The sequence below is a fragment of the Leucopleurus acutus genome (assembly GCF_964270905.1).
Source record: "Leucopleurus acutus genome assembly, chromosome: 1".
Taxonomy (NCBI): Eukaryota; Metazoa; Chordata; class Mammalia; order Artiodactyla; family Delphinidae; genus Leucopleurus; species Leucopleurus acutus.
In genome coordinates, this window is record NC_139142.1 from 92,003,027 (window position 1) to 92,019,685 (window position 16,659).

At 39.4% G+C, this 16,659-nt stretch overlaps 1 protein-coding gene across 1 annotated transcript in view; it reads right to left on the bottom strand.

Moving 5' to 3' along the window:
• Positions 1-1,197: 1,197 nt before the first annotated feature.
• The window catches only part of ATP8B4 (ATPase phospholipid transporting 8B4 (putative)), a 248,531-nt gene continuing 233,069 nt past the window's right edge, over positions 1,198-16,659 (bottom strand). The window contains exons 25-28 of the mRNA XM_082858644.1: positions 15,565-15,810; positions 7,171-7,309; positions 4,259-4,389; positions 1,198-2,594 (exon numbers count right to left, since the gene is read on the bottom strand). Coding sequence (XP_082714770.1) covers positions 2,313-2,594; positions 4,259-4,389; positions 7,171-7,309; positions 15,565-15,810 — 798 coding nt within the window. The 3' untranslated portion in view covers positions 1,198-2,312. The remainder of the gene's footprint in view (positions 2,595-4,258; positions 4,390-7,170; positions 7,310-15,564; positions 15,811-16,659) is intronic.

Below are 16,659 nucleotides of genomic sequence, written 5' to 3' on the forward strand. Positions count from 1 at the left end.
CCCCAGTGCATCACCGTCACCCCTCAGGCTTTTTTATCTTCAGGCTCAAAATAATCCCTGGCACTTGAATGACCTCGCAATGGGTATGTGAGTTCATTTGGATCTCATGGGGCCAAAGTAAACTGATAAATGTGTTTCTCTCACAGCTATCCACATTATCTGTTTATAAACAGCCTTATTTAATTTGAACTGAATTTGCAAACGTGGACCATTCCTAATCTTTCCCATCCCTTAAACATAGGTCAAATTGGTTCATTTTATTCTTGACTCTGATCCTAAGAATGATGTACATTTTCCCTAGGCATGTAAAGGAGAAGGAAAAAAAAATCAGTTGATCAGTGGAACAAAAACTCTCCCCAGTGAGTTTCCAATAAAGAGACTAAACATCCAACACCACAAGTGCCAAAATATTTAGTAAAAGTTTGCAAATCTTTCAAAAATGTTACAATGCAGTGAAACTAATGACAAATTAGACACTGAAAACTAACATCTAGTTAAGTCTATGCAGGCACGTAGGCGAACAGGGAATATCTAAAAGCATTAACTGTGATTAAACCACTGTATTAGGCTCTTTTATATATATCTCATTTGATCCCATTCAGGAAAAGTTATCCCAGACTTGGAAATTAAGGCCAAAAAAAAGGATTGTGTGAGCCATAATATCATGCTAGCCCATTATCCATCAAGCCCACCCAAGGGACATCTGACTCTTTTGGGAAATGTAACTTTGACTAATAATGCAATAAAGACCAGATTAAGGATTCTGTAAAGTTGAAGTATGATTTATAGAAAATTGATAAGGCATGATCATTTATTTTTGTTTTCTGATAGAGAAATTTACCTCCAAGGTTATAGTTACTATATAAAAATACCTCCAAGGTTATTTCCCTTTAGAATACTAACCAGTTTTAGATCTTACTTTGCAATCTCATTTCATCGACGCCTTTTCCACTGATTACTTAAATTCCAGTTCTTCACATTTGCTCTTGTATTCTGATTGACTTAGATGGCACTTAACTCATCATCTATTCACATGAGAATTATGTTTTCAATGATTTAAGAATTTGTGCTTTGACAATCCTCGAACAACCACATGAGGTAGGTAGTATATCCTCATTTTACAGAGGAAGAAACTGAGTCTCAGAGGAAGCACATTACCTGCCCAAGCTTACAGAGGTAAGGAGTGACAGAACTGGAGTTTGAACACAAATATGCTTGAATTCTTTTACAGATACCATACTGATGACTCACATATGGACTCAAATTTGGACTGGAACATCTCCAAAAACTCAACCTCATGTGTTTGAATTATAAATATGACAGCTGAATATCAAAACCAACTAACTCTGAATGACCTAAACCTGCATATTTAAATAAGTAATTAAAAAGACTGTTTATTAATTTGTTTGGTTTCAAATCTGAACTTTTAAAAACTAGAAATGTTGAAAATATTTGCACATACATTACATGGAATACTATCATCAAAGTGTGAAATTCCAGTGGTTTGCTGAGTCCATTAACAGCTCTAGATGAGGCAGAGAAAATAACTACTGAAGTTGTTATAAAAGTCATTGAAAAGTATTTAGAATACTTTCCAGAGTCTCTCTTTGACATTTCATGAACATGTCCCTGAGAATTTTTTGAATAAATCTGACCAAATTGTCAGCCTATTCTACTGTAAAGATGTTCAGTCTACTTTGTCTCTAGACTAGTAGAAAAATGTGGAATACCAACATGTTTTTCTGCTCTTCAGGCATGAAGGTGATTTGTTGTCCTGGCTGAACACACAGGTAGGGATCAAGACCGGACAGTGACAAGCTGCTGTAAGTCTGGAAGCACCTTAGTGTACAATGTGTACCTTTTAAATCTTAAGAGTGTATCTTGGGAATGGCTGATCTTACATATAAGCGTTAATCTGTCACAAAGATGCTTTTTAGCTGGGATATATACCTTGTGAATGCACCCTTTTATTCACCTGAAGACCCATTCTCTGTATATGCAGATTTACAAGTGTTTCTCCATAAATAAGATTCTAAAGTACAGATCGACTGGTATCCAGGTTGATAAAAAAAACCCTCATGCTGGTATTGTGAGGGTTTTGTCCACCAACTCATGAATTGGACAGTGACCTCTGACCTGGTTTTCAGTAGAGCACATCTCTATTGGATGGCACTGGCCACTGTCTGACACAGATTTAGGTTAAGCGAGGCCATCTGCCCCACCCCTAACCCTTGATCTTAAACTCTGGAGCCAGCTAATTTCGGCTCCAGCCCAAGTGAAAAGATAACTGTGTGGTTCAAATTCATCTTGACTCACAGTTTCACTGTTTTATCCTGGCTAAAGCTGCTCACTGTGTCTGTGGTTTTCTTACATAAATTTTCAATCCAGCTAGTGCTATTATACAGTGTCTTTTCCAACCCTGATGTCGGGGGTAGATTTTTAGCTCGCATATTTTTTCCAGATGTGATAAGCTCTCCATAGCCCTCTTGGTGAGCAAAAGCATATCCAGATCTTCTCGAGCTTGATCTCCGAGTCTGAGGCTTTCGCCTACGCAGGGGTCTTGCCTTCTTTTGAGCCTTCTGCCACTGGCGGATCTGGAGACAAAGGAGACCCAGAGTGAGATGAAGCATCCAGATGATATAGACTCCACACAGTGGGCCACTTTGTGAAGTGAAAGCCTTTTCTGTAAAAACAACATCAATGATAACCAAGTACTCAACTTCACTGCAAAATCAAGTTTTTCACCTAAAAGCCAAGCAATTTTCTACCCAAAAGATTACACTGGATGCTGGTTAGTTTTTATCTCTACTGAGAGACTATTAAGAAGTGTTAAGACAAATTTCATTATTGTCCCCATCTAATACATCCACCTTAAGTGAACAGGAACATATTTTTGTACATTTTCTAACGTGCACCAGCCAAATACAGTCAGTATGAAAATTTACAGACCCATATGCCCCAAATAAGTCTTTCCTCTCTCTTTTAGAGGTTCTCAGGATCCAGTAGTCATTAGTAACTGGACTAAGAGAAAATTTAGAAAATGAGAGCCACAAAATTTCAAACTCTTGTGGTAGGTCAAAGTACCATGGGATTTTCAGTGTTTTGATTTCTTTGGGGGTTTTTTGTGGTCTTTTGAAGAGCTCAGCACTGTTTGGGTGGGTTTCTAGCATTTCTTTCATTTCCCTATAATGCTGAGGAGGAAGAGAGCCAAGGTTTGGTGCTCAGCACCTTGTTCTTTAGGTCAGCTGATCGATTGCTTGGCTTTTGACTTTCATGTCGGGAGAAAGCCATTAAGCAGAAAATCATGATGTGTATAAACATAGGAAGAAATGAGCATCATCTCCTTCAGCTCATCCATCATTTTCTGAGTTGACATCAGAATGAGCTCACAGAGCCAAAGGTAAAGGACAAACATAACAGGGGAATCCACGAATCATTTCAGAAGGAATCTCTTGGTACTTTGGCCCCAGAACATGAAGGATTTCACGATAAGGGAATTTCTACTTCAGTTCTTCTCAGCATCATCAGCCTGGTCACTCACCCCCTCAATATTTCCCCCTTCTCAAGACATAGCTACAAATGCATCTCCTCTTTCTCCTTTTCTCGTCTATCTGGGTCCTGACCTAATTTGACATTGTGTTGCTTATACTCCTCCTTCCATAAAATACTGAAATATGTTCTGTCAATCCCTTGACTTAGGTATTTCTAGAATCTGTTCTTTCTGTTTTTCTTCTAACTTTATATTTTCCAATCCAGCTATCATGTTGCTGTTCCCTTTCTTAATCTGTTCAGAAAGTAACCTCTCTCCCATGTTTAACAAACAATCTGCTACTATATTTCTACAGAAATTTAGAGCCCCTTCACCTCATACTTTGCTTGTCTCTCTTTTACTGTATGTACCCTTTACTTTCCCCAAGTCAGTAACTTTCCCTCTAGCTTGCCTTTGCCTTGGAGCAAATGTCCAAAATGCTGCCAGCAAGCTTGTTTTTTAAAAGTCAACTTTTAAAAATATCCAATCTAACTTGTAATTTACGACTCCCCACCCACATTTAGTGTAGACAGTTATCTTCATTGGCACTCCCAAGGCTAGTATGTTCAGTTGTGGGCAGTTCCAGCTACTGTGATGTGATGCCGTGCACCTGTAGGTGTTGCTGATGGGAAGTTCATTAGCTCTTCTCTGGACTTCTAATCAGGCAGAGGACATGATTCCAAGAGCAAAGAACCAACCTCTCAAGTACCCAGCAGCACTACAACATACCTGATCACTCAGGGTTGGGAATAAATCCACCTTCAAAAATCTGAATGCCACCACAGGCATAACTGAAGCCACTGTCGTTAAGAGAATAACAAGCCAGATGCACTTCTGGGTCAAGGAATGTCGTGCATTTCCTATTATTAAAGAAAAATAAACACTGTGATTATAAATAGAACTGAATTATTGAATTAATTGGTTCTTTGTCTATTCCCATAAGGTCTTTTTTGAAAGGGACTTTTGGACTACCTAGGAGAACCACTGGGTATCTTCCCCAGTATATCATATGCTCAGTGGTGATAAGAGTGCAAGAATGGTAAGATCACCCTTGGGAACTGCTTCACGGCCTGATCACTAGGGGACTGCCAGCCAGAACCAACCATTCTCTGATCCAGGCTCAGTCCAGCTTCACTCATGAAGCAGAATTCTCCCATCCAGCCTCAAAATCCCTCAACTACAAAGCAGTCATTATTTTTAAAGGCACATTTACCCTTATGGATTCAAACAAAACTACACAATGTATGTTCTGGATGCAGGTACAATCGCAAATACTGGTCTTCTCAACTGGCTATGTCATAAAAGGTGAGCTGTGTCTACTACAGGGTCAACCTTTTAAATTCAGGCAACAGCCCCTGAAAACCTGCCTCAGAGGGACTTACCAATCTCTCTATCTCATAACTTCACTCGGTTATGAAGTACTCAAGGTTCCAAGGAGATCAGAGATGCTCTTGGGTTTGTGAAAAGAGCATTCTCCACACTGGGAAACTACTGATTCAGCCATTCAATATTCTAGTTCAATAGAGTAGTGAAACTCATTTCCAAGCCTGGAGCCAGTTTTCTTATTTTATACTCACACCTCGTATACTGGGATGTTCGTTTAAACAAAGCAATAAGGGTCAGTAAGGCAGGCAGACAAAACTATACGGAAGACGTCAACCCTACTTATGAACTGTTGTTCCTGTTGGTTTTCTAGGCATATGATACCTCCAATTATCCAGGTTCCCGCTCCCAATGCTATAGTTAACACAATTTTAATGGGCTTTGGGTGTGATGCTTGGCTCCTTATTGGAATGTCTGCATTTTCTGTCTTAGGAGGATAGACGCTGCCTACCAAAGAGCACTTGATTCCACTTGCCTGGGCAGAAACGAACTTGACTCAGTAAATTAAATGTCTTTTTGAACTCCCTGAAGCTCAGTACCCCCGGGCATGGCTGGAAAAACAAGCATCACTTTAAAACCACACTCCTGCTTGCTTCTGGCTACTAAGGGAAAAAAAATTTTCTTAAACCTCAATGTTGATTTAAGTTTTGAAAAGTCTCATTGGAACCCAGTAATTAATTCCTGGAATGGCATGTGCTCAGACAGTGGTCCCCACACAAACTACTTTCTCCAGTTGAGGCATTCCAGTCTCATTACGCATGTTCGAATGCTGTCTTAGGACTGGAAGTCTTCTGGTTAATGCACTGAACTTTCAGATTTGGCAACCAAAAAGAAAAGAAAAAACCTAAAAGTAGTTTAAATGGCTCTCTTTTTCCTAATGTGTTTATTCTTATTCACAACCATCATGTTTATACATGGTTGGAATCTTTTGATAAATAAAGGATTAACATTACATGTTAAGTAAGAGAGGTACACTTTAAAGATTTCCACGTACACACAGAGGAAGGCAAAACTTGAATACAACACTCTTAAGCATATACATGCATTTAAATGGAATTGCAATTTCAGGTGCCTTTGGAAATGTATAACCCTATAATCGCTCTTATTTTGCTTTCTACATGAATCAGTCTTCTAAGAATTATTTTTCTAGACTGGATTTCCCAACTAGTGGATGCAAATCTGTCTTGCCTAATCGAGCTCAAGTAGCTTGTCACTATGTATATCTCTTTTCCACAGTTTGCTGGGATGAACTCAGAAACATCACTGTTACCAACTTATTTCACACACACTAGAGATTTCAAAACTTCTTTAAAAGTCTATTAATAGCCCCACTGTGTAAAGCTCAGTGGCCCTTGCTGGGAATCATGTTGAAATGTGGAGTGCAATGATAGTATACTCCAAAGATAGACCAGATATATACTCTTTGTAGAATCATAGAATCTCAGGGGTTTAAGGGATTTTAGGAAGTCTTTTGCTACCCATCTGCTGTTCGAAGTCCCCAACCAGTAATCAAGCCACATTTGCTTTAATCACCATCTTCATCGTCATCAAGGCTAACATTTAAAAAAGTATTATGTACCAGGCTACATGCTAAGCATTTCATATGCATTATATCATTTAACCCTCACCAATTTGCTATAAAAGTAGGAACTATTAACATCCCCAAGTTTAGAACTGAAGACATTAAGGCATGAAAAGGAAAAGAAACTTGCCTAAGGTCACACAGCTTATAAGTGGCAGAGATGACACTTGAACACTGGCTGTCTAACTACAGAGACTATTCTTGGTGCCACTCATGGACTATGTCCAGCAATTTTTAAAAGGCTCTAAATTATACATTATTTCTTTTCTAAATGCAAATAAGTTCCACAGGTAAACTTAGGCAGAAATGTCAGTGATAATGTGGCATAAAAGGGAAAGCCTGGCATTTCTTTCTCTTCCCTCTATCATACAGGTTTTCAGGTATCCCTGATCTATATGTGCTATGCCTGTTATTTGGAAAGGGACAGTCTACTGCATCTGGGCTGTTAGGAACCTGTAAGCAGCTATCTCAGTGATTCTGCATCTAGTAGGGACAGCAAAACCTAATCTTTTGGAGCTCACTTCAAGCCTGTAAGCCCTCAGATGTCTGGCTCAATCAATTCCTAGAGACAGAATTATTGGTCATCCCTAATCCCACCAAAGAAAATAAATTACAAAGACAAATAAATGACAACTTGACACTAGGCCCCAGCAAATAGCGGGACTCACTCACTTACCAACAAATGGAAACTGCCTTGGGAAGATGCCAAAGAGGCCATTACTGTGCATGGTAAATAAAATGGAGAAATAAGTGGCAATGCTGCCCCAGACGAAGACATGATTAATGATAGTCCAGTAACTGGTATCCAAGGCTATCTGTAAATAAAGTCAAACACAAAGGGGAGATTGTTGAGGATTAAAAGAGCATCATTTTACTGAGTAATGTTTCCTCAGAACTGTTCTGTGAGAAGACAGTGGCACATGTCTAGTTTCCAGCCAACCATAGGCCTTACCACTTTCTGCACAACACAGGGGACTAATGTGACATTCCTGGTAGACAACTGACTTTAGGACTTACATCTGCAAGCCATTGTATCTAGCAACGTTGAATCAAAAATCAGGAAGTAAAATGTTAAACTTCTTTTAAGTGAGAAATAAGAAAGCAGGATGGTTTCTAATTTCAAAGCTACTTTCCAAATTGCCCTAAAAAGTTTTCTATTGGAAAACTATTTTTCATAGTGAGCAAGTGCAACATTTTAAAATCTGTACCTAGGGCTTCCCTGGTGGCACAGTGGTTAAGAATCCACCTGCCAATGCAGGGGACACGGGTTCGAGCCCTGGGCTGGGAAGATCCCACATGCCGCGGAGCAACTAAGCCTGTGCACCACAACTACTGAGCCTGCGCTCTAGAGCCCGTGAGCCACAACTACTGAGCCCATGAGCCACAACTACTGAAGCCCGTGCACCTAGAGCCCGTGCTCCGCAACAAGAGAAGCCACCACAATGAGAAGCCCGTGCACTGCAAGGAAGAGTAGCCCCCTCTCACCGCAACTAGAGAAAGCCCGCGCGCAGCAATGAAGACCCAATGCAGCCCCCCAAATAAAAAAATAAATAAATTTTAAAAAAACTAAAAAAAAAATCTGTACATAGATTTTCATAGGACCATTTTGATTCGGGTATAATCTGTTTACATCAATCTTCTAATTCATTTTGGTTATTTCTCTTAAGTTATTCAAATAATAGCAAAGAAAATCCTTAATCCACTTAAGGCATAAAATTCAGAACCCGGGGTTCATGGTGATCTGGGAACATGCTCACAAGCCCTTCTCCCTTCCAATAACTTATTATGGCAGTAGAGCTGCAAAACAGTAACCTGTTATGGGGAAACCAAGACAGCCACTTGTGAATATGAACACTTGAGTTCTCAGAGAAAAAAAAGTAGGTTCTAGCATCCTTATTTGCATATCAGAGGCACCAAATGGTCCAAGTGAAGGTTTGCATTTCTAGCACAGTCTGATGCAAGGCCACAGATTTATTGCCTGCCTGAGGGGGCTCTACCTACATAGTAAACAGATTCCTCTCTGCACATGGAGACATACTTCCCCTTCCCACATGACGTTTACTGTCCTTTAAAATGATGCCCCATAAAAAGAATGCTAAGACCAATCACAAGCACTGAAATTGAAACTGTGATTAAAAATCATCCAACAAACAAAAGCCCAGGACCAGATGGCTTCACAGGGGAATTCTATCAAACATTTAGAGAAGAGCTAACACCGATCCTTCTCAAACTCTTCCAAAATATAGCAGAGGGAGGAACACTCCCAAACTCATTCTATGAGGCCACCATCACCTTGATACCAAAACCAGACAAGGATGTCACAAAGAAAGAAAACTACAGGCCAATATCACTAATGAACATAGACGCAAAAATCCTCAACAAAATACTAGCAAACAGAATCCAACAGCACATTAAAAGGATCATACACCACCAAGTGGGGTTTATTCCAGGAATGAAAGGATTCTTCAATATACACAAATCAATCAACGTGATACACCATATTAACAAATTGAAGGAGAAAAACCATATGATCATCTCAATAGATGCAGAGAAAGCTTTCGACAAAATGCAACACCCATTTAAGATAAAAACCCTGCAGAAAGTGGGCATAGAGGGAACTTTCCTCAACATAATAAAGGCCATATATGACAAACCCACAGCCAACATCATCCTCAAGGGTGAAAAACTGAAACCATTTCCACTAAGATCAGGAACAAGACAAGGTTGCCCACTCTCACCACTCTTATTCAACATAGTTTTGGAAGTTTTAGCCACAGCAATCAGAGAAAAAAGGAAATAAAAGGAATCCAAATCGGAAAAGAAGTAAAGCTGTCACTGTTTGCAGATGACATGATACCATACATAGAGAATCCTAAAGATGCTACCAGAAAACTACTAGAGCTAATCAATGAATTTGGTAAAGTAGCAGGATACAAAATTAATGCACAGAAATCTCTGGCATTCCTATAAACTAATGATGAAAAATCTGAAAGTGAAATCAAGAAAACACTCCCATTTACCACTGCAACAAAAAGAATAAAATATCTAGGAATAAACCTACCTAAGGAGACAAAAGACCTGTATGCAGAAAATTATAAGACACTGATGAAAGAAATTAAAGATGATACAAATAGATGGAGAGATATACCATGTTCTTGGATTGGAAGAATCAACATTGTGAAAATGAGTATACTACCCAAAGCAATCTACAGATTCAATGCAATCCCTATCAGACTACCGCTGGCATTTTTCACAGAACTAAAACAAAAAATTTCACAATTTGTATGGAAACACAAAAGACCCCGAATACCCAAAGCAATCTTGAGAACGAAAAACGGAGCTGGAGGAATCAGGCTCCCTGACTTCAGACTATACTACAAAGTTACAGTAATCAAGACAGTATGGTACTGGCACAAAAACAGAAAGATAGTTCAATGGAACAGGATAGAAAGCCCAGAGATAAACCCACACACATATGGTCACCTTATCTTTGATAAAGGAGGCAGTGGAGAAAGGACAGCCTCTTCAATAAGTGGTGCTGGGAAAACTGGACAGGTACATGTAAAAGTATGAGATTAGATCACTCCCTAACACCATACACAAAAATAAGCTCAAAATGGATTAAAGACCTAAATGTAAGGCCAGACATTATCAAACTCTTAGAGGAAAACATAGGCAGAACACTCTATGACATAAATCACAGCAAGATCCTTTTTGACCCACCTCCTAGAGAAATGGAAATAAAAACAAAAATAAACAAATGGGACCTAATAAAACTTCAAAGCTTTGGACAGAAAGGAAACCATAAACAAGACAAAAAGACAACCCTCAGAATGGGAGAAAATATTTGCAAATGAAGCAACTGACAAAGGATTAATCTCCAAAATTTATAAGCAGCTCATGCAGCTCAATTACAAAAAAACAAAAAACCCAATCCAAAAATGGGCAGAAGAGCTAAATAGACATTTCTCCAAAGAAGATATACAGACTGCCAACAAACACATGAAAGAATGCTCAACATCATTAATCATTAGAGAAATGCAAATCAAAACTACAATGAGATATCATCTCACACCAGTCACAATGGCCGTCATCAAAAAATCTAAGAAACAATAAATGCTGGAGAGGGTGTGGAGAAAAGGGAACACTCTTGCACTGCTGGTGGGAATGTGAATTGGTTACAGCCACTATGGAGAACGGTATGGAGGTTCCTTAAAAAACTACAAATAGAACTACCATATGACCCAGCAATCCCACTACTGGGCATACACCCTGAGAAAACCATAATTCAAAAAGAGTCATGTACCACAATGTTCATTGCAGCTCTATTTACAATAGCCCTGAGATGGAAACAACCTAAGTGTCCATCATCGGATGAATGGATAAAGAAGATGTGGCACATATATACAATGGAATATTACTCAGCCATGAAAAGAAACAAAATTGAGCTATTTGTAATGAGGTGGATAGACCTAGAGTGTGTCATACAGAGTGAAGTCAGAAAGAGAAAGACAAATACTGTATGCTAACACATATATATGGAGTTTAAGAAAAAAGAAATGTCATGAAGAACCCAGGGATAAGACAGGAATAAAGACACAGACCTACTAGAGAATGGACTTGAGGATATGGGGAGGGAGAAGGGTAAGCTGTGACAAAGCGAGAGAGAGGCATGGACATATATACATTAACAAACATAAGGTAGATAGCTAGTGGGAAGCAGCCGCATAGCACAGGGAGATCAGCTCGGTGCTTTGTGACCACCTGGAGGGTGGGATAGGGAGGGTGGGAGGGAATAGACGCAAGATGGAAGAGATATGGGAACATATGTATATGTATAACTGATTCACTTTGTTAAAAAGCAGAAACAAACAAACAAAGAAGAATGCTGGCAGCCATGATGAAACTGCAGGGGTGCTAAAGGGACAGTCTTTACTTTCCTCAAGAGGCCTGAGAACAGAGAGCCCTGCTTTCCATGCCTCAGCAAAGAGATGCTGGCTTTCCAGCTCATTTGTTGAGACAGCAGACCAAAATCTGCAGCTGTACCTTTCACCACCTGTCAGTTCATCACCATTAAAAGACACCAGTAGCCTGACCTGTGTGGGTATGAGTAGGCAAAGAAAAATCACAACCAATTTAAGAGGATGCAATTGAAAAAAAAACAAGAACAGGTGGCTCCTGTTGAGGCAGAACTAATGGGAAAGACAGACAAGCACTATAACAACAACAGAAAATGTAATAAGAACTCTTAAGGAGATGCAATTAGATCATAGAAAAAAATTCTGGAGGAAAAAAAAGCATTACTTCTGAATTTAAAAATTCAGTAGAGAAACCAAACAATAATAGTCACTGATGAGAACTGAATTAATATTCTGGGAAAAACAACTGGAAACAATATTTCATAACAGGGCAAAAACTTGAAGAAATGGGAACCAGGTGCAAAAAGATATGAGACATGGGTGGCAAATCCATAGATGTCAGATCCATGGGCCCAATATAAGAAATAATGGCATCGTAGAAAGAGGAAAAGGAAGAAAGAGAGAAGTAGCAATCAAAGAAATGACAGAGAAAACTGCTCTGGGATAACAAACAGCAAAGATTTTCAGATTGGGAGGGTACTGTAAATTCTAGGAAAAGCAATGAAAGAAGTTATGTTCTGGTGACATTTGTGAAGTCGAAGGATAAAGAACACAAGCTTCTAGACACAGAAGATATTATTTACGAAGGAAAGAGAATCAACTTAATATCAAACTGCTACACTGAAATGGATGTAGTGGAAAATCATTTACCAAGTTCCTAAAGAAAAATGCTCTGATTTAAGAATCTTATGCCCATCCAATATATCCTTTAGTAAAGATAAAGAAAGATTTGAACTCAAAAGTATAACATCTATGTACCCCTTCTCCAGAAATTACTCAAGCTTAGACAGAGAGGAAAGGATGTTAATGTCGCTCTCAAAATGAGCTTATTCACAAAATTCCTGAAACTTATTCTGTGTGTTAAGGACAGCAGTGTCTGACTGAAGCCATGATTTCATGATGGATGCCTTAGCTGTGTCAGAGGCTTCCAAGTCACTCCATTATCTCCTCCTCTGCTACAGAATTGAACACGGGAACTAGGCATGGAGAGTTCACAAAGCACCCATATGCTTTATTTAGTTGTGAAACAGACCAGCAGAACTCCTCTTTGAGTGGAGAAATATGGTTCTGATTTTGGATGCTACCTGTCTGACTGAATTTTGGACTTCCAAGATGTCAAGTGTTAGATGGCTTTGGTTTGAACTTAATGATACTCAGTTAGATGGACCAAGGCATGGCAGAGATGCCATTTAAGAGCAGTATATTTACATCTGATTCATTCAATCTATTAAATATTTACTGAGTCATGAAGAGAAAGTCTGGGGTTTAACAAGATCTTTCATTGGATATAAGAGGCTAAGATTTGTAAAAGACATTGTTTATAGGATAGAAAAAGGACTCACCACAGGCAATTCAAACTCTATAAAAATTAAGCCCTTGATTTATACTTTCCCCTTCAAAAAAACACCCCCCAAAAAAAACCACACACAAAAAAAGACAAAAAACAGAGGTCACATGGCTTAATGTATCCACCCAGAGGTACAGACTTTAATGGATTGGAAAGCTTTTGTAAATTCTAACTCAATACCTAATGGTATTGTCCACCATTTGCATAAAAGAGGAAATAGAAACAAACTCAAGATGCCTGATGAAGATCAATGGATCATCAGGAATCATTCTTACCAGATGGGAATGTAAATTGGTGCAGCCACTATGAAAAACATTATGGAGGTTCCTCAAAAAATTAAAACTAGAGTTGTCATTATAATCCAGCAATCCCACTCCTGGGCATGTATCTGGACAAAACTGTAATTTCAAAACATACATGTACCCCAGTGTTCATAGCAGCACTGTTTACAATAGCCAGGTCATGGAAGCAAGTGTCCATCAACACCAAGTATCCACTGACAGATGAATGAATAAAGAAGAATGTGTGTGTGTGTGTGTGTGTGTGTGTGTGTATACACCCCCACAGTGAAATACTACTCAGTCATTAAAAAGAATGAAATAATGCCATTTCTAGCAACATGGATGGACCTAGAGATGATCATACTAAGTGAAGTAAGTCAGAAAGAGAAAGACCAATACCATATGCTATCACTATATGTCAAATCTAAAATATGACACAAATAAACTTATTTACAAAACAGACTCACAGACACAGAGATCAGACCTGTGGTTGCCAAGGAGAAGGGGGGTTGGGAGAGGGATGGATTAGGAGTTTGGGATTAGCAGATGCAAATGACAGTAAGTCCCCTACATACGAACCTTCAAGTTGCGAACTTTCAAAGATGCAAACGTGCGTTCACAAGTCCAATCACATAAGTTAGTTCATGTGTCTGGCGTACATTGTCACGTGTGTGCATCCTCTACAAGTGGTTGTGCTTTTGTGTACTTTACTGTATAGTACTGTATAGAGTACAGTAGTACAGTATCTTTATTTCAAGCTAGATCTGCAACAGGACGACTTCATTGAACTCCTTGCTGTGCAACACGAGGAGCTGACTAATGAAGACCTGATGGAATTGGAGGCCCAGAGAAAGGATGAAGAGAGACAAGAGGGAGAAGAAGTAACTGAAGAACCGAAGAGATTCACGATGCAGGAAATGGCAAGGGGTTGTTTTTTATTTGAGGAGGCACTGTTGGTTTTTGAGGCACAGGACCTGAATGTAGAATGGTACGTGAAGGTTGCAGCGGTCATTCAGAATGCAATCCAGTGCTACCATGTCATCTATGACTAGAAAAAAAGAGCTACTACCCAGACATCACTGGATCGTTTTTTCAAGAGGGTAGATAGATTGAATCCAGCAAGCAACCAGAACCTATGCCATCAACGTCAGGCATGAGTGAAATAGCAGCTTGTCCTCCATCTCCTATTGCTGACGATCCTTCAGCTCTACCATCTCCCACCTTCTCTCCCTCCTCGAGTCAGTAACTCTCCTTGCCTGTTCACTCGATGCCAGCCCCTGTATGCCAGCTGTTGTACTGTACTACTGTACTTTTCAAGGTACCGTATTATAAGATTAAAAATGTTTTCCTTATTTTTGTGTTTGTTTTTTATGCATTATTTGTGTGAAAAGTATTATAAACCTAATACAGTACAGTACTATATAGCCGATTGTGTTAGTTGGGTATCTAGGCTAACTTTGTTGGACTTAGGAACAAACTGGACTTACGAACCGAACGCACTCTCGGAACAGAACTCGTTTGTATGTAGGGGACTTACTGTATTATATACAGAATGAATAAAGAACAAGGTCCTACTATATAGCACAGGAAACTACATTCAATATCCTGTGATAAACCATAATGGAAAAGAATATGATATGTATGTGTATAACTGATTCACTTTGTTATAAAGCAGAAACTAACACACCATTGTAAGGCAATTATACTCCAATAAAGATGTTTAAAAAAAAGAATATATTTATGTATAACAGAATCACTTTGCTGTATACCAGAAACACAACATTGTAAATCAACTATGCTTCAATAAAATGAATTTTAAAAAAATCATTCCTACCAGGAAAACTTCTATGAATTTGAGATGCAGATGTGCCATATACGTAGCATTGAACCTCTTGATAATTCCACAGAAATGTACTGCCAAGTAAACGTTATATCTCACTTTGAAACCTGCAAGTTACTAAGTCTTATAGAAGTCATGGGAAAGTTTGTTATCATTGGAAAAATTTTCTTCCAAGAAGACAGCACAAGGAGGAAGTAGTAGTATAATCATTTCTCTTCACATACAACACGCAGTCCCAAGAAGTGATTGATTCATTGTGAGGTTTCCACTAACGTGGAGGTTATAGACATCCAATGCTAATCTCCTACATCTGGAAATTTATGTTAAAGCTTCCTGTTTTAATCTCAAAATGTGTAGTTAAAAAGAAAACCCCAGTATTCCTTTAAAATTACTGTCAACAAATGAAACAGAATTTTAAAAGGTGTAAAGACATCAAGTTAAGATATTTTCACCAGTAGGTTACCTGCACACTGACCACAATGACCAAAGACGTGGCCATGGTCACTGCAAAAGACTGGTAGTCTGCAATGTGCTGTCCATCTTCTCCAGCCACGTTGTAAAAGGCCCCATATGGGATGAAGAAAAGGACTAATGAGGTGTAGATTCCATGTGCCACGCAGATGAAAAATTTATGCTTGTTAAAAAGTAGATTCAGCTGTCCAGGTTTGTAGAGCTGGGGACAATCCATGCTATTCTGGTCATTAACATCCTGTCAACAGAGAGTTACTTCAGTGGAAGAGGTTTGAGAATTTAGAGATACCCTGAATTTCCTATCTCCAGAAATAGCACATGCATATCTAAGCATGCCCTAATACACACTACTCACTATTTTGTTTTCATTCCCACAGTAACCCAAAGGATAATAAAATGATCCCTATTTTATATAGGGAACTTGAATCTCCAAGAGAGATTCATAAGAGGCCACACAGCTCTTATGGCAGAACCAGAACTTGATTGCACGCAGATATTTGGCTTCAAATTGAAGTTTCTTTCCTGTACTCTCCTGCAACTGCATGCATGCTCCCAGAATTCTAGTACATCCTGTGCAGCCAGTGGCCCCCAGGGGTTAATTGCCAACGCAGTGAGTGGTAGTGACCAGGGGATGTCAGCAGAGAGCTGCAGAGTCAGAATTGGCCAACCAGAGTTCCCAACTTTGGGGGAAGCGTGAGCAGGAGAAAGGGAACTGGGAAAGGGGGAACTGAATGTGGGACTCCAGGTGGAAGGGAGCTGAGCCTGAAGAGGTGAGTGTTCTACCCAGGGAGGATTCCACGGGCAGTTACCAGGTGTTCAGGACAAAGAATTTAGACAGAATGAGAAGGCGTCATGTCTGGGCCCAACAGAGTCCTGGGAGAAACTAAAGCTGTGCTTCTCAAACTTCATGTACACACTAATAACCTGGGGTACAGATTATAATTCAGTAGGTTTGGGGTGGGGCCTGAGACTGCATTTCCAACAAGCTCCAAAGCAATGCTGATGACCACACTGTGAGCACCACAGCCGAACACCCCAGCCAAAAAGTATGGCAAGGATTGACCACTGGCAACGTCACAGGGTCATG